General features: G+C 33.9%; 1 protein-coding gene across 8 annotated transcripts in view; it reads right to left on the minus strand.

Annotated features, from left to right (window-relative positions):
• Positions 1–19877, minus strand: part of Cnksr2 (connector enhancer of kinase suppressor of Ras 2) — a 246287-nt gene that overhangs the window by 38745 nt on the left and 187665 nt on the right. For all 8 annotated transcript variants that reach the window (XM_015992153.3, XM_015992151.3, XM_042269571.2 and 5 more), the window contains 5 exons: positions 11458–11506; positions 10927–11099; positions 7746–7819; positions 6960–7031; positions 1464–1531 (listed from right to left, as the gene is read on the minus strand). In XM_015992153.3, the coding sequence (XP_015847639.1) occupies positions 1464–1531; positions 6960–7031; positions 7746–7819; positions 10927–11099; positions 11458–11506 (436 nt within the window). The remainder of the gene's footprint in view (positions 1–1463; positions 1532–6959; positions 7032–7745; positions 7820–10926; positions 11100–11457; positions 11507–19877) is intronic.

A 19877-nucleotide genomic window follows, 5' to 3' on the forward strand; every position in this document is an offset into this window, starting at 1 on the left:
TTTTATGTGATTAAAACTTTACAATGACATCAAGGAATTATTTTTATGGTTAAACATTAAAATTTCATTTTTCTAGATTTCTTAAGTATATACTGTGTTATCATTATCTATATCCACCGTACTATACAATAATATACCAGAACTTCTACTTTCATTCTTAGCTATGTATACCAGTACTTGTTCATTACTTTGCCCACTCCCTGCTTAGTTCTTCACATCCTGTGGGTACCACTATTCTCTTTTCAACTTCAAAGGGCTACATTGTGTTTGGAACTTAATTTAGCATTTAGAATTACTCAGGAGATATCAAATAACCATAGAAGAGTGGAAGTGATATGCATACTTATCAGTTTCCTAAGCAGAAGACCAAGGGACTTAACCATATATTAAGTGGGAAGTCTGTTTCTGATGTATGTTAAAGTGCCTTTTCACTCTGTGGAAAAGCAAGTATCGTAGTCTGCCTATGGTTTTTCTACCAAACTTTAGTAGGCATTAAATATATATACTTACACAATAGAGCAAGGCAGCATGCATCTACAAAATAAATACTCTCTGGAACTTGCACATGCAATATAAATTAACCTGTCCTTTCATCCACAATGAAACTTAGTTTCACAACAAAGGAAATTCATTATAATCAAGATTATGCTCAACTTGAAAGCAACATCAAGTAATACAATTCTGAAGCTTGAAAATAAAAGTTCTGTGATACATAGCTTGATATTTTTTCTAGATTAATTTTCCCATCTATATATTACCCATATATCCAACTCTCATAATTTTAAACTATCAGGTAAAAATACCTTTAAAGAGCTACTTCACCCCTTTTCAAGAAATCTGAAAAGTAAGGCTGGTATTTTTTTTAGTGCTCTTACCTCAAATTAAGGTTTATAAATTACACTGAGGCATAAAGGTGAGGAAGTTTAAGCCATCAGACACATTTGCTGCATTATAGTGTTAGACAAGGTTTGCCCATGCATACAGATTTGATGAAGACAGCCTCTACATTATTTGTAGAATTGTGCAATCTGCTTCCTTCCATTCTGTGGAATATATTTTTTGCCTTCAGTCCACACCATTTCCATCTTACAAAAATTAGTTCAGAAAACAGAGCCAACCAAAGTCTTTCCCATACTCCCTTCCTGGAAGGACTCTGTTACCCTTGTTTCCTGGAACTTGATTTGTTTCTTACTATGTTTCATTTTCTATATTACACCAAGCTTACCTTTTTGAACAGAACCCAGTATAATTGTAGGATAGGTGCTTACATTTTCATACAAGCGTGACATTGAGGATCTTTTGCGAAATATTTTAATATTTAATAAAATATTGTATCTTTCTCTCAATTATCAATGCTATATCAAGAGTCACTGATGATTTTCTTCAAAAAAGTCCTCATTAGCCCTGTCTTTTTATGTAAGAAAAAGTGTATTATGATTATAAGATAAAAGGTATTCCTTTACCTTGTTCTTGCTTAATCCTCTCTCTCTCTGCATATCCTGCAGTCAGCATGTTAATTCTATTAAGCCACCTGGAAAAAGAAAGAAAGAAATCAATGATAATTCATTATACTGGTTAGAAATATTTATTGCAAAATGTCTAAAAAGATATAGGATAACCACACATATAAAATGTGTTCTTCATTAAACTTGAAAAAAAAATGAAGACTTCAATAGGCAATAATCTACCATAGTACAAATTGTTACCACACTGAAGATGTAATTCCAATGGAACAGTTATGTAAAGCTGTTAATGTGTACAATATAAAAGGTTTTGAGATGACTGAAGCCATATCAATTCTTTTCCATCAAATGTATGAATACTCCAAATATGCCTGCTCTTTGTTTGTTTGTTTATTTTTGAGAACAAATGCTCCCTTGGCAACACTTTTAACATCCAGTCTAATTTATAGAGACAGGAGAAAAAGTTACAGAACTTGCTTGTAAAAATAATAGTTTTGAATACACTCATTTAAGTTGAATGACCCAAGAGGAAACACATCTCAGAAGTACTTTAGAATCTTGTCTCTAAATACAAGAGTACTTAACTCCTCATCAATAGAAAGTACATATATAATTTTAAACTATTATGATCTAGAAAGCATACTTTCATGAACAACAGTAGGTTAATCTGTCTTAGTTTTTTAAGTATTACTGCTATTGTTAGTGCAGCAAAACATGATCTCAGTTTCTTCATTTAATTCTACCAGGAATCTTCCTGTATGCATCATTTCAACCACTAGATTATCAAATCACAATTTCTTTGTAAACAAACTGAAAATTTCTCATCTGGAAATTCTGAACAATGGCCCATATGTTTTTCCAAAACTGAAATCGGGTTGAATTCACCTTCAAAACTACCTTAAGCAATTTTGGAATTACTGTTAGAGTTAACATCATTAAATTGTGGAACAGTCTGATCTTGATGTATTTTAAAGAAAACCTGGGTTTGAGAATTTCTTTCTCCTAAGATCCTGTATCTTTTTCGACTAGAACATAAATCTGTCTAACTGAACCACATATTTCACAATTTTTCCAAGTGGTGTTGTTTATATCATATACCTAGCATATCTTGAAGAGAGGCAAGTTGTATCTCTCATGGGCATCTATTGAAATTTAAACTTCAGGTTAACAAAACATATCATGTAAATATCAGCTTAAAGAATATAAGGGAAGTGAAGAAAGGATTGGAGTCCTATCAATATACAATAAAATATCCACAGGAATTCAATAACATTTTATATACATACACTAGTAAATTCTAAACTATAAATCAAGAAGTCAACCTCGTAATGAAATCTTTTAAAATGACTATTAACAAAAGATCAAAATGAAATTTAATATCTAGTTCAATTTTTAGTAATAAAGGGGTTGAATTTATTTTTGGTTGTGAGCCTAGCCTTTAACGGTTGAGCCCAAGGGGTTGAACTTAAATTACAGGGTAAATCCAACTACTCTTGGGAAAGTGTAGCCTGATGCTGTTAGGCTGACAAGGATGACAGTTACACTAAGGGAAGTTAATCATTGACATTTTATCTACTATTATGTTTTTACTTCTTGAAAAACATTAATATTTTAATCAGAATTCTAAAGAAAATGAAAGTTCTTTGAAGGTGCATTGAGAAATTTAAGAGAGGCTTCTTCAGTTTTCAATTCATCATTTATTAAATACCTTTTTGTGTTTAAACAATAAACTATGTTTTAGAAACATATAAATGTATAAGGCATAGTCCTTGCTTTCATTGAACTCTAGATTGCTAAAACTCCTAAGACAACTGAAAATTTAAGCTACTATAAGGAAAAAATTCTGCTCAAAATAAAACCTCTTTGGAACATGTATGGATGTAGTGGGTAGCCATTCCAGCTTGGATCTGGAAGTTCCAACCCCCACTGAGACTCTGGCAACTGTCACACCTACGAGGCGGGGCCAGGGGAGGCACCTGGAGACCTGAGATCTGGATGGGCCAGCGCTCTCTCTGTGTGCTCTCTCTGTGCCAGGACCCTGAACGGTGGAGATGGACCGAGCAGAGCTCCAGAGAACACCGCTGGACTGCGATACACCTTCCCCAGACCCTGCGACCTACCTATCCCTTAATTTGTAAGTTACCCACTAAATAATCTTCCTTTTAACTATGTGGAGTGGCCTTAATAATTTTGCCAATATCTGGCGCCCAATGTGGGGCACGAACCCTCGACCCTGAGATTAAGAGTCTCATACTCTACCAACTATTGAAGACTAGCAGTTATAATTACAACTTAGTATATATAATATCTTAGATAAAACATATTAAGTATTAGATTCAGGTTCTTTAGGATAGGACACCTTTGAATGATCTTTATAACATGCCATTTACCTATGCTCTATACTTCTCTGCATTTAGTATGTGTTTCTTGCTTGATATTTGCATTGGTTGTAGTTCCATCTTATCTAGGTCATTATCCCTCATCATTCCTGGACAATATTTGATAACCATTCCTTTGTATATAGTCTTGTATTAGTTTAGAACCTTCTTATTTAGACAAAAAGGGGTGATATAGTGGGAAGCAATTCCAGCTTGGATCTGGAAGTTCCAACCCCCATTGAGACTCTGGCAACTGTCATGCCTACGAGGTGGGGCCAGGGGAGGCACCTGGAGACCTGAGATCTGAATGGGCCAGCGCTCTCAGTGCCGGAACCCTGAACGGTGGAGGTGGACTGAGCCGAGCTCCAGAGAACACCGCTGGATTGTGATACACCTTCCCCAGACCCTGCAACCTACCTATCCCTTAATTTGTAAGTTACCCACTAAATAAATCTTCCTTTTAACTATGTGGAGTGGCCTTAATAATTTCGCCAATATATGGATATTCTCAGGCTGCTGTTTATAGCCTAAAAAGACTTAACTATACAGCTGATGCTGTCTCTTGGATATATTTGTTCTTAAGCGACAGCTGGAAGAACCTCACTTACAGATATACTTGGTATAATTATGACTTCCTATCATAGGTTGCTATGAAAGCAGATATACATAAGATAACTGATTCCAGAACCATTTATTGAGAGCCTGTATGTGCTAGGGATGGTTCTAGGCACCTAGAATACAGAGTATACAAAACAAAGCACCCATCTTCATGATGCCTGTATTTTAACAATATAGGCAGATGAGAAATCGGGATTTAAGTAAGCATCTATGAAATTACCAAGGTAGCACTTGCCATCTTTTAAAGCAGCAAGGTAGGTAAAATTTAGAATGTTAAAGTTGCTTGGGAGTAGGGAATCTATATTAGGTAAGGAGGTCAGGGATACATGTATTAAACTTGGAATCTTTTCAAGAACACTGATGTGGAAGTTCTTTAATATTAGTACCCCATCATATTTTAACACTTTAGAACATGAATATATAGGTAAGGGAATATGCTTAGAGTAACACAGACTAATACACTGAGAGAGAAATAACTTATAGTTACAAGGATACACACACACACACACACACACACACACACACTTAGAAAAGTACACATATCTGTGTATACAGATCTTATGGAAAAACTAAATTTAAGGAATATTTTTATACCCTAATAACTAGGTCCTATTACTACTGGTATTACATATTTTTTAAAATCTAGAGTACAAATATATATTATTCTATACTATACTATGATATAATTTAATACAAAACAATAATGCCTTTAAAACCATAAAATAATCAGATAAAACATGCATTGACTATAATTATGCTTATTTAAAAATACATCCTCTTTCTTGAATTAGGCATGTTTTCAAAGATTACATATGAATTAAATTAATACCTACATTATCTTGCTATGTATGATAGTGTGATCACACAAAGCTGTATATAGGTGCCTTTCCATATCACTAACACTGTGTGAATGTTTTTTAGCACTGATTATTTTATCCTATTAACAATTATTTTTCTAAATTGCCTATTGAAAACAATACTAGGAATAAAGTTATTGGTGAAATAAAAACAAAGATACATTATAATTAAATTTGAAAATTCAATTATTATGTCTTTAATTCTGAAAAATATAGTATATTAAATCTTACATCAAACAAGACTTTTAAATGTATAATGTGGTGCTGACATTTTGGATTAGACGTTTCTTTTCTTTAATCTACTACTTAAAGTAATTAGATGAATGACATGGGTTTCGTTTAGTTTCTTCTTTTTCTTTTCTGGTGTTTAGAACTACAGAAGTATCAGGGAAGAGCAGTGATATTGACATCCTTTTGAATATACTGTTAAAATAGAGTAGCAAATGTCAGTTAAAAAATGTTTTACAGTTGATAAAATGCATGGACAATGTCTAAACTAAAATGGTTCTAATTAGCATGTATCAAGAATGCTTAAATTATTTTAATTTTTACAGGGAGGCAACTGGTAACTAATGTATTCATCTTGTAGTACAAGAGATCCTCATTTATGTTGCTTATTCTTATTTTGGTTATAATGCAAACCCTTCATGTGTATCCCTAGGGAACTGAGTTTATCATTTGGTTAAATAGATGGCGTGGACATAGAACTATAGAATTATGAGAAAATTATAGCACCAAAAATAGACAACTACAAGTCCTCCATCATGTACAGGTGAATAAACATTTTTACTTTGAGAGCAAGGAGAAAAGAAATCAGTGAAAATTCTTAGTGCTGGTATGAAATTTTAAGAATAGTAAATTATATAAATTATGAATAAGGACGTTTCCTTTCTTTGCCATTTCCTTTCATACACCTCTGCTTTTCAGAAACAATGGTCGTACTTCTAAGTGTCAAATAATTTATTTATAAAAGTAGCTTAAGTGTTCATTTCCTCTGCTTAAGCATATTTATGAAGCAGCACAATTTTTGTGCTTAAAATGTTTAGGTATAATTTTTAGAAACATCTAAAGAAAAGTAAATGAGGTAAGAAACAAAAGTATATAAACAATACTTTTTGCTACTGAAGACTTGTGTAAAATTTAAAGAAAAACCCTACTTAGAGGTATAGTCAGCTATATAACTCTGCCCAGTGATAAATGAAGGTGACAGGAAGAATTACTACAATAGCTAGAGCTAAGTTATTGAAATGGATAGTCTATCAAATATATATAGCACTTGAATAAGTCAGGTTTTCTGTACACTTTTTGAGCATCTAGGAATACATGTTAAGACATATTCCTAAAATTTAACATCTCAAAACAAAACCCCCTTTTGTGGTAATATTTTGGATTTATATTGGTTATGGTACTTATGTGGTAAGACTGACAGTCAATGAAAGTTGAACTTTTAAAATGTTAAATCATGAATTAGGTAAATATCATTTTTAAAAATTAAGTATGATCACATGTAACTCTAGATGGACTACTCAATTTTTAATTAATTAATTAATATACAATGAGATTCCTTAAAGATTATTGAAGACAAGGCTTAGACCTTGAATTTAGGCCTAATGAAGTAATTTGAGATGTAAATAATACTTTACCTGTTCATGTCATCAAGATGTTCCGCAGCAAAATAAAAGCTTTTGATTTTCGGATGGCAGGCTTTGAATGCACTGTGAGTAAAACCACAACAAATAAGTTACAATTACTTTTATACAAATTGGAAAAAGGTTTTAAGTCAAATATCTTTAAAATTTTTTATTAGAGTTGGGAGAGGCAAAAGAACATGATCAAAATATATTGTATGAAAAATTTTTTAAAAAAAATTCTAATTTGGAACCTGGGTATGGTGACACACACTTTTAATCCTAGCAGTTGGGGGCAGAAGCAAGTGGATTTTTCTGAGTTCAAGGCTAGCCTGGCCTACAAAGTGAGTTATAGGACAGGCAGAACTAAATAGTGAGACCTTGTCTTGAATTAAATCCAAAAGGATTCTATTTTGCCTATTTATTATTAACATCATCATCACTGGTGTTTTTATGTGTGTGCACATGCTAGAGAAAAATTTTTGAGAACTGGTTCTCTCTAACCATGGATTCTAGGATTGACAGGTTATCAGGCTTGCATGTAAAGCACTTTATCATGAGACATCTTGTTGGCTCAAACTAAATAATTTTTATGGATAAAATTAATGCAGTGTCTAACCTAACTTCACATACATAATGCTTCTATCATGACAGAAATAAGTAAAATTCCATGCTACATCCTCAAAATTTCTTTCTTATAATCTCAGTTTGAAAGCATCAGATAAACTGTAACTTAAAATTTAGAAAATTACAAAGTAAATTATCCCTCCTTCCCCCTTTCTCCAAGTAAAATGAACTTACTATTTCTTGCGGCATTCACTGGCTCTATCAATTTTAAATTCAGGCAGACTGATGAATCCTTCTGCTTTTTCATCCTAAAGAAGCAAGATTTTTGTTTAGTGTATCATACCAAGGTCTGAAGCTAATAATACCATGTAAGTATAACTTAAGACATTTAGAGTAATAAATGTGCTAGTCATTTAGTTCATAAGTCTACTTATATTCCATACATTCTACATATCCATAAATTTAAGGATTATTTTGAAACAGAATTTTTACAAATTAAAATATATACACTATTTTTATATTAAAATGAGACTAGAAAATAATTTTCAAAGTAAAATATGCTTTTTAAAAATGTTTGGGGCTGCCGGGCGGTGGTGGCGCACGCCTTTAATCCCAGCACTCGGGAGGCAGAGCCAGGCGGATCTCTGTGAGTTCGAGGCCAGCCTGGGCTACCAAGTGAGTCCCAGGAAAGGCGCAAAGCTACACAGAGAAACCCTGTCTCAAAAAACCAAAAAAAAAAAAAAAAAAAAAAATGTTTGGGGCTAAAGAAGTAAGTAGTTCAGTGGTAGAGTAACTCATCTGTGCAGTATGTAATAAACTCTGAGTTTGAGCTTTAGAACATAATCCCCTGCCCCCCCCCAAAAAAAAGTAAAAGGAAAGAACATTTCAGGCCAGACATACAAAATAGGTGTATATTTTTAGTATAAAATTTTCTATCATTTTAAATATAGTGATTTATTTTATGTGTATGACTATTCTATCAGAATGCATGTATGAGCATCATGTGCATGCCTGTGGCCTGACAGAAGTCAGAAGATGGCACTGAATCCCCAGGAAGTGGAAATACAAATGGTTGTAAGTCAACATGTAGGTGCTAGAAACAAGTGCTGGATAATCTCTCCAGCCTCTCCCATTTTTTAAATCATTTTTAGAATTTAGATATAAAATATGGAGTTGCTTACCAATTCAAATTTTCATTTTTTATAGCAATTTACTAACCAAATTTGAATTTTTCTATATAACAATTATTTTGTGTATTCAATAGTTCAGAAATTAAGTAGGTCAACTTGATTTTCAAATATGTGGTTTCAGATACATCTCACAGACACACACACAACATTTTTCATCTGAAAAATTTAATAAAATTCATAAATCCTCCTCTCTTTAATACTAGTTTAAAACAAGGCAGGGGAACTATCTAAAATATTGTATTTGTCTTAAGTTAAATCAAGTATAATGTGATTTGGTGGCTACTGTGTTCTTTGTCCTGGTTATAACAAAGCTTCATAGACTTGACCATTCCACATTTTACTTGATCTGCTAAACCAGGTCATAATTCCTAATATATCAAATTTAAGTAAGATTATTCTCCCTCCAATTATTTTGACGAAAAAAAAGCTACTCTCAGTTCTCTTCTTCCCTCCCCTCCTCCACATACACACACACAGTGTGCATATGTACATTTCTGTTATTAATGAACTATGCAAAAGTGAAAAATTTGAGCTGCAGATAGCAACTGAAATTTGTATGTTAAGTACAGAAGCAGTACTAAAAATCTGTTTTTAAATATTTTTTTCCAATCTACGATTAAAGAAAATGTTTCCATTTTGACTTCTATTTTATGTTACTTTTGACAGCCTTAATTTAAAAGTTGAAATATTTTTGAATATTATCTCTTTATAATGATGCAATATAAAATACTCTATTTCCTCTAAAATAACAATTAGGCTTTCCTGGAACATATACTACAAACTTATTCATTTATATTTTACATGGCTAACAGTAATAACAACTTTCCAATGACTGAAAATATAGGCACTATTTAATAAAACACACAAAAGAATTTCATCCCATATAGTTTGAAAGATAGAATATAATTTAGTATATGCAGACAATATATATATAGTCTGTAAGTAAATCACAATGAGAAACAGATATTGTATTTTGATACTACTTGATTAGCATATAAATTTAGTATATCTAGCAAATAAAATGTATTTATATATGCTTACTATAACTACACAAGACATACTTAATACAGACAGATTTTGTTTTATTCATTGTATGACTGCCACAAAATATCAAAACATAAAATAATATTTTCATATAACTATATAGAAAATAATTAGTTTAAGGTCTTCTAAATAAGTCTTCTATTGATAAACATTACTTGAACACTTAGCACTGTCAGACATTGTTCATTTCTTCATCTCTAGGAAAGCTTAGTGAGATATGCATCATTATTTTCATTTTGCAGATGAAGAAATAAGCAGTCAGTCAAATAGTGTAATTCCCAAGTCTACTCTTTCTCCATGATATAAGACAGCAGCATAATAGCTTGTTCAGGGAACATCAAATTCTCTAGATATTGTATGTTATAACCAAAGGTCTAATAATTATGGTAACTTTAAGGACTCTTCAAGTACAAATTGATTAATGTTTTAGGATACTATTTGCATACAAACTACAAACACACACACTATCTATCTATCTATCATCTATCTATCTATCTATCTATCTATCTATCTATCTATCTATCTATATCTATCTATACATGTTATAATAAAGTGAAGTAGTAGTAAGATACAGCACACATGTCAAATCAGTGTTAAGGGAAAATCAATGAATAAAACACAGCACATTTGCTGAGATACATGATTGATTGTGATATGATTAGTCTAGATATAAATATGTTAAACCAAAATAAAAAAACACCTAGAAAAGTCATAAGAATAATTAAAACACCTTAAACATGCCTCTCCCCTCAAGTTGTCCAAATGTAATGGATACTTAATTTCAAAATTAGTCTACTAGTTCATTTTTTTTTTCTTCAGGAGAAACTGAAATAAATTGAAACAATACTGACTTACTTAAGTTGCTGAGTAGTGCCCCCTTCAACAGAAACAGAAAAAAACCTACAAAACTTTGAGCAAGAAGTTTTAAAAGTCTCTTATGTTTTTAGCTAAACTACTACATTAATTGCTTGGTATCTTTAGAAACAGAAAATTTCACTATATTTTTACTGTGCTTCAGATATGTTGCTCCATTAGAAAAATGGAGCAAATGTTCTTCCAGAATAATGAAGACGGATCCTGAATTGGCTTGAGGATGATGCGATTTAAAATCAAATGGCTCAAATGTCAACACTTTTTGTTACAGATAATGAACTAATGAGAATACAATTGTGTTCGCTTACCTCTTCATTAATATACCAGTATAGGGATGCATCTTTTAGGACAAACCAGTACTTCTTCCATTTCTGCGAAAAATAGCTCTTTGCATCTTTCTTTTTCCAAAGCCATCCCTCACAGTCACCACGACCAAGATCCTTGCAAGAAATTCGTCTTTTGCTCTTGCCTGCTATAGCTCCTAAAAATAGTGAGTGGTAATACTCTTAATTTTGGAAAGTGCATAAAGATAAAAGATTAATCCCTAAATCCTAAAAGCAAGTTAGGTACTTATTAATCTTAAAATGATCATTTTCTAATTGTGTTGTCACAGAAAATATGGGGATCTTTGATGCCTTTCCTTCCACATAGATGACAACATAATCGGAAATATGTGATCCTCACCTCAAGACTTCCTGAGACCATATCTTATCAAAGGATCTGCATGGTAAGTGATGTGAAAGCACACTGGCTTCAAGGCAATGAGAAGATTAACGAAATGTGCTGATGATTACCACAGTACAAAAGAAGGAAGTTAAATGTTCATTTTCTTTTATTACCTTTGTTTTTCTTCTTTGATTTGTGCTGCAGAGAGGACTGCTGAAATGTCTGAAATTAAAGATAGGAAAAATTATTATCTTTTTTTTTTTTGTTTTTTGTTTTTTTGAGACAGGGTTTCTCTGTGTAGCTTTGCGCCTTTCCTGGAGCTCACTTGGCAGCCCAGGCTGGCATCGAACTCACAGAGATCCGCCCGGCTCTGCCTCCCGAGTGCTGGGATTAAAGGCATGCGCCACCACCGCCCGGCAAGATTATTATCTTATAAGCAGAGTGCAATCCAGAGAACCATGGGGCTACACAGAACTCTCACAAGCTGAATGATTACTCTAAACCCAGATTAGAGCAGTACCTCTCCCCATTAATATTTCAAAATAAATTAATATAAGCACATTACTTAACTTTCTCATCTTTCACGAAGCAGGAAAAGACCTATCAGTATCTTCATTTTGTTGACAGATTCCAGCGTAAAACACATTGGTAAAAGTAAATGATCTCCCCTCCTGCCCCACAACTGTTCCCTTTGAGAGATTCACTGTGGTTTCTAACACATCTCATCTGATTCTCACATAATCTGACAAACCAGGAGGTAAATGTGTCTTTCTTATTTCTACCTTAAGTCTCTAAATCTATAAGCATTTCGATCAATATTTAATTTCATACCTACCTACTTATATCAGTATTAGTGATGACTAATCTTCTTGTCAATGGTGCCAACACCCCAGTTCCTCCTCACTGCTTCTGACATAGGGACCTTCCCACTTCCCAACTACCAACCCCCACAACTATATGTCTGGTATTTTGAACATGTCCCAGCCACTGCCTCTAATATTTGTGGATTATAAAGTCCAATACCAGCAGGGTGGTGGTGGCACACACCTTTCATCCCAGCACTTGGGAGACAGAGCCAGGTGGATCTCTATGAGTTCGAGGCCAGCCTGGTCTACAGAGCAAGATCCAGGACAGGCACCAAAACTACACAGAGAAACCCTGTCTCGAAAACAAACAAACAAACAAAAATGTCCAATACCATTGTCCTATCAATGAAAAAATATTGTGTCATCTAAATCATTGACTACACCACCCAATTATGCTTGTATTTCTATCCTATCTACTTTCCATGAATATTATTATAATGGTTCCTTTGCACTATTCCCTGCATCTATATATAAATAACTAAACAATGCAATACTAAGTATCTACTTAACAGTTTACCATGTCTGGAAAAAAACGATCTGTATTGACTCACCTAACATTCAATTAATGACTAAAAGTTACTGGCTCTACTCAGATAATATACTCATACAAAATTTTCACTGGTATAATAAAATTAATTATAATTAACTAATGAAGAGAGAACAGAGATTGCCTGTGTGTTAAGTCACAGACATTCTTTGAAGGAAATGTTCTTGTGAGTAACAGACTTTTCTTTTTCTACTTAAATGAATAGATTTTAATTATATACAATTTTCTTTAGTTGTATAATAAGTTCATATTACTATATAATGTATAAGTCCTAAAATTGTGTATTTATATAAACATTTTTGTTGTGTGTATGATTTATAAATATCTAGTACATATGGAGGGTACCAGCCATAAAGAGACAGGTACTCTCTTGATACACAACGTAATACAGAAATATAATCACCCAAATGTCAAAAGCACCATAAATTTATGTTGTTACATGCATATGTAAACACACATATAAATGTGTATATATATATATATATATTCATACACATATAAATGTATATAAATGTAGTAACATTTGCAGGGATCACGGCTATAGAAATTTACAATTACTTACTAAGAAACAGCATAAAAGACAAAACTCATTATGCATATTGGTAATTCAGGTTAGTGTATTTAAGTATATTTAGGTATACTTAATTTACATATAATTATTTTCCATATATTGTTTGCATGAAATTACTCATTCAGTTTCTTCCTTTTGTGTACCCTCAAGCAATCATTATAGTTTTATAGCTCATTACTTTGAAACATGACAAAGATGGGTTAATGTCTTTTTTAAAGAAGCTATCAATATCAATAGCAGTTTATAAGAATTGGGTTAATATATTATGTCTTTTATACTTCTTTGTTTAGTATATTATGGTGCTCGAGATCAAACCTTGAGCCTCACGCATGCTTGACAAGTGTCCTACTACTAAGCTATGCCTGAGGCCTCCTCTATGCTTTCTATCTTAGAGTCTCAACGTCTTCTTTAAATTTACAGAAAACTACTTTATGTTCTCCAGGTTTTCTTTCAATATAAATATGCAATATTTTCATAAAGATTATGATATCAGAGTACTATATGGTTGAAAACTAAGAACTTCCAGGTATGCAATACAAATTTATCCACATTCAATAAAAACATCCGATGTTTTATGCATATGTAAATATGAGGAGCGTCTTTAACAGATATTTCCTTATTTTTCAAATGACCTTTATATTTTCTAAAATGAAAGGGTTAATTGCTTGAAGTCAAATTTTTCTGGTTCATGCTAAAATAAATATATCTCTTAGAGGCTCTTGCATAGCACACTATTATATTAATTTCTATTTTATGCTAAAAAATTATAAAAATACATTTGAATAACAGTTTGTCTTGGTATTTTTGCAATAACTTTTATTAAAGGGTATCACTAGGTATTTCAGACCAGCCTCAACCTCTAGATCTAGTCTTAGTATCCTGAGTGTTGGCATTTCAGGTGTAAGACACCACTCAATTTGAACATTTTATGTTTTGGCATTTATTGTTATCTATATCTACTCTATTGTAATCTATGTTTAGTCTTTCATTAGCTTTTAAGATATTTTTCTATTCTTTATCTACATTCTATACTATATTCTATACTTGCATTAAATGTCAAAATTAAAATTTATCCTAATCTTATTTAGCATTCATTAGGTTGTATTATTTCTTTTGAACACTTCCAGTTATTATTTCTTTTAAATTTCGTCTTTACCAGCTCCTCTTTCTCTAGATGAATGTTGGCATGTGTCAATTTAACACCTATGTGTATTTCACATTTTCCCTTTCATCATTCTGCATTGTTCTTTAAGTAAATTAATTTTACATTTTTCCTTTTTATTTAGTTCTCTCTGCTTATATCCAATTTAAACTTTATCTTATCTATTATACTTATTTAACTGACAGTATTTTTTACAATTTAAGGATATCCAGTTGGTATTAACTGTAGAACAGCAATTATTTTTGAATTTTGTGTTTTATTCTGAAATTTAAGTACTTTTGTAATTTTGCCATATTTTCACTTAGTGTGAATGTGTAATGTATCACCTGAATGTTTAGTTCAGTGCCCTTTCTTCTGCATTGTTATTTTAGATACTTCAAAATTTTTCTTTTCTGCGTAAGACTTTTGCTGTCTCCTGCTTCTATTCCTTGGGTCCTTTTAGATACTAACCAGGACTTTTTTGTGTTGACATGGCCTGCTGTTTCATTGATGCAGCTCAAGCGTAGGAGACTTGGCCCATGTTTCTGAGTAACGGTATGTTTTTGTATCCTGTTGACACCAGGAATTCACTTTGGCCACTGCTTGTATATTTAGGAAAAACAGTCACAGATGTGGATCCACCTCTTTTTGGCTTTCTAGTTTCAACCACAGAGCTAATTATTACTTTCCTATCACTGCTAAGGTCAATTTGGTTTCAGGTTCTCATTAAATAACCCATTGCCATCTCTATTTCCTAGTAGATACATAGCTTTAGTGTCTAATTACCAGAGAATTTTCTCCTTTCTTTTTTTTTTTTTTGGCTTTTCGAGACAGGGTTTCCCTGTGTAGCTTTGCGCCTTTCCTGGAACTCACTTGGTAGCCCAGGCTGGCCTCGAACTCACAAAGATCCGCCTGCCTCTGCCTCCCGAGTGCTGGGATTAAAGGCGTGCGCCACCACCGCCCGGTTGAATTTTCTCCTTTCTGATATACATAAAAACTATGGCCATCTCTCTGCCTCTTTTATTGCTGTGTATTTAATGTAGAATGAATGTGAAAGAATGTGCAGGAGAGAGGAGGTGTGTTATATTAGTGACTTTAAAACACAAGCTTATAATGTTTATTGGTTATCAAAAATTGATTCATTTTCAAACCATCCTGAAAGCCTCTTCAAAACCTTATTATAATCTATCTACAGAATATATTCATTAGACTTTTTTGATGGTCCTAGTAAAGAAGTATTTTCTGTTTCCTTTTCAATAGTAAATATGCATAGTTATAATCATTGAATGTATTTTTAAATATTTATTTTTATTTTGTATGTATAGGTAAATTTTGTTTGCATGTATGTCTGGGTACCATGTATATACAGTACCCACAGAGGCCAGAAGTGGGCGTTGGAACCCCTGGAACTGGAATTACCTACATTTGTTAGATGCCATGTGGATGCTGGTAGTTGAACTTGGGTCCTCTGGAAGAACAGACAGTATTCTTAACCATCAACCCTAACCCTAGCCCCTAATAATCATTCCATTTCATTAAAACCTTATATGAACAAAGATGATTAATGACATTTTCATCATGCTTCATTTGCCAAAGTTATACAGTGTTCAGCATATATCATAAGATCATTCTATCTACAAACATGAATATCAATGTTAACATTGCCCCTTTGTGAACAGTACCATTTTATCTTAATTAGTTTGCAGTATACATTTATACCAAACTGTTAAGCTGGATAGGAGATAGACATTAGCAGGCTTAGAGGTCAATAAATATGGACCCCACCTTCACATTCACCTTTGGACCCCATCTCACATTTTCCTAGGTAACAAAGACAAAAAAGGAAGCTTTGCAATTGCTCTTTTTAAAGAGCAAAAATACAACATGAAAAGATGGAGAGAGGAGGTATCAGAGTTTGCCCAAAGCCTATCAAGGGAAAGCTACTTCCCCTGGACCGAGTTATATCCCTGTTACTAGGTGGAGACATGGCACTCCAGTCTATACCAAAGATTGCAGCCCCTACCCTCTCCCATGCCCAATACAGTTATCTAAAGATCTTTGCTGTTAAGCATGTCTGACTGTGTGATATCCAATTTAAAACTAACTTTTCTTTTTGCCTCTTTATATCTTTTCAGATACTAACCAAAATCTCAACCATGTAGACATGTCCTGACACTGGACATTTCTATTCACCCCCCTGGAGAGCCCTGTTCCTCCACGTAGCTCTGTGCAGACTTCTATTCCTGAGGCTGCCTGCTTTGCCTTTCTCTAACTTAATGGTCGTCAAGCTTCCTTCTAAGTTATGTTTAGATGTTTTCTGAGATTAAATGAAATGATATTTTTAATTATCTTTAGGTTATTTCTTCTAAATCTTGTAATCAAATTTTCCTCAGCCTTAGTTTCTAAAATTAACTTTTGAAAGTGCCAGATCGAAATCATCAAAAAGTAAGCTAATTAGTATTTGAAATAAACCTGCTAGAGGCAAACTCCAGGAAAACCAGTTCTTTTTTTTTTAAGTCTCAAATTCAAATTGTATCTAAATCCTTGCATTTTAGTTAGCTTCAAAAAAACAGGCACAGGGGCTAGAGAGATGGCTCAGAGGTTAAGAGCACTGACTGCTCTTCCAGAGGTCCTGAGTTCAATTCCCAGCACCCACATGGTGGCTCACAACCATCTGTAATGAGATCTGTATACATAATAAATAAATAAATCTTAAAAAAACAGGCACAGAACTATTGGCATTTAATAGTTCCCAAATCTCAAACACATTCATACACATTTTAAAAAGGCATGAGAATCATAATTATTAGCATACAAAGAGTTAAAAAGGAAATACAAAAGTAAACTGTCCAGAAGTTTCTTATGTAGCTAATTTCAGAAGTTCCAGGGGCAGAGACTCTTTTGCCCCACTGCTGTCTTAGAAACCAACCCATTGTTTATAAAAGACCAGGCAGTTACAGCTCTCTGTGCAGTGTACCAAGGGAGCAAGGACTATTTTTATGGCTACATAGGTGTGATCAACGCCCTTGTTTCTTGTCTCAAAGGATTTAACAGAGCCCAATGGCTCAATAAGAGTCCTCAAACGTTCTCATCACATGGAAGACACACCAAATAGTTCAGCTGATTTCTAAATTTGCTTTACAAAACCTTCCAAATCAACAAGGCCTGACTAACAAATGGGATTATTATTAGATTATAGGCTTGCCCCCTTAAGACACTGGTAACTCTAGAAAGACAGATCTCACAGTTTGAAGAAATGAAGCCAAGGTCCCTCCAAGGGTTGAGAGATTCCTATGATGAGAATTAAAATACACAGGTTTTTGAAGAGGAAAAGGAAACCCATGACAAAGAGACCTAAAGCCTTTGGCTGCAGGAACATCAGAGCACTGTCTGTTTCTCCACCTCTAATGCCTCTGAGAGATCTCTTTCACAATGGTCACTGTGTTTAACTACACAGTGGTCACTCTATTAACTACAATAGCCTTTGTGGCTGGAGACATGGCTAAGGGGTTTAGAATATTTGTTATGCTCGTGGATGACCCGGATCTTGTTTCCAGCACCCACATGGTGGCCTGCAACCATCGGTAACTACAGTTTCAGTCACTCTTCTGACATCCAAGGGTATCAGGCATGCATACCCTGTACAAGTATACATGCAGCAAAACACTCATACACATAAAATAAATAAAGAAATAAATAAACAAATCAAGCAATAATATCCCAAAAAGCTCAAGAGAAGAACTTCAAAAGACAAAGCTGACACAAAAGGTTTATAAAAACCCTATGGGGGCTGGAGAGATGGCTCAGCGGTTAAGACCACTGGCTGTTCTTCCAGAGGTCCTGAGTTCAATTCCCAGCAGCCACATGATGGTTTAGCCGGGCGGTGGTGGCGCACGCCTTTAATCCCAGCACTCGGGAGGCAGAGCCAGGTGGATCTCTGTGAGTTCGAGGCCAGCCTGGGCTACCAAGTGAGTCCCAGGAAAGGCGCAAAGCTACACAGAGAAACCCTGTCTCGAAAAACCAAAAAAAAAAAAAAAAACCCTATGTTGCTCAAAAACACAAATGCAAACCGGAAAGCAAAACTCAAGGTGTTTATACCAACTGGGGAGAAATTACCAAGGATCAAACTTTCTTAAGAAACCAAAACAAAGTCCAAATACTCATCTGTCAGTTTTGTCAGCTAAAGACAAAAATCAACAGACATCAAGTGGATGTGAGGAAAGTCCATGAGGCCTCAACCCAAAGAACTACGGCCAACTACGGAATCATGAGAACAGGAGAAATAGTCTTCTCCAGGGAAGAGCACAGCAATTGGTTATCCAACACCAAATGGCCAGCCCTGAAAACATACATGCATGTAACATTTTACAGATGAAACAGGCTGTATTTACGAATACATATGTATATACATACATGTAATAGCAATTAATGAAAAAAGAGGCTTTGAATTGAAAGGGGAGCAGAGGAGTATATGGGAGTGTTTAGAGGGAGAAAAGGGAAGGGGAAAGTGATGTAATTATATTATCATCTCAAAAAAAAACAAAAAACAAAAACAAATCCAAAACAAAACCAAAAACAAAACACTGCAATGGATGCCAGCTCTTGTGAAATGATAGGAAAACATTCCTATGGTAAACAAACTCCAGGAGCTGCTAGGGATGTCCATCCTTCCTCTTCCTTCCAAGGTCACCTGCTGCAGGCAGCAGTCATTTCAAAATGTGTGGTTTTTTTTCTTGCTATAGTTGCCATTATTAGCAGACGAAGGGGTCATAACCTATGCCCCAAGAACAAGCCAGTCTCAGTCACATGGCCCTAACAGGTCAAACTAATAGTGAAAAGTTGAAGAGGGGGATTTATTCAATATGGTTACAATGGGAAGAGGAACAACCCCCCCCCCCAGCCTGGCTTCTACTTTCTCTTTTTATTGTGCATATGAAAAATATGCTTTTACAGTACGAAAGTCCCTTTAATATTCTAAGAATGATCTACATACTCTGATCTTTAATAACTTTTGAATTTATATCCTAAACAAGATTTCTTGATTGAGCTATACAGGCTGCCTATTTCATTTGATTTAATATGAATAACACTGATATCATAATATTTGCCACCTGTCAAATGTGCTATTTAGTCTTCTACATTCAAGTAAATGACTATTCACTGCTATTCATTTTATTTTTTTTCCATCCTACTAAGTCAGGTATAAAATCCTGGAGTCAAGTATTTTTTTAAACAGTCTAGAGCTAAGCCATAAACAAGTTGTATAAGATTGTCACATATATTTGCAGTCTCCTATTATTATCACTCTTCTAACCCACCATCCTTGCTTACTTTGATTACTGAAAGGTATCCTTACCATTCTCTCTCTGCTTCTGCTTTTAACCTCTTCAATTTTAATGCAAGAGCCAGTGTGATCCTATTAAAATGTTCAGAATATTGTAATTCCTACATGTAATACTCTCCAATAG

Source organism: Peromyscus maniculatus, chromosome X, assembly GCF_049852395.1.
Source record: "Peromyscus maniculatus bairdii isolate BWxNUB_F1_BW_parent chromosome X, HU_Pman_BW_mat_3.1, whole genome shotgun sequence".
Lineage (NCBI taxonomy): Eukaryota > Metazoa > Chordata > Mammalia > Rodentia > Cricetidae > Peromyscus > Peromyscus maniculatus.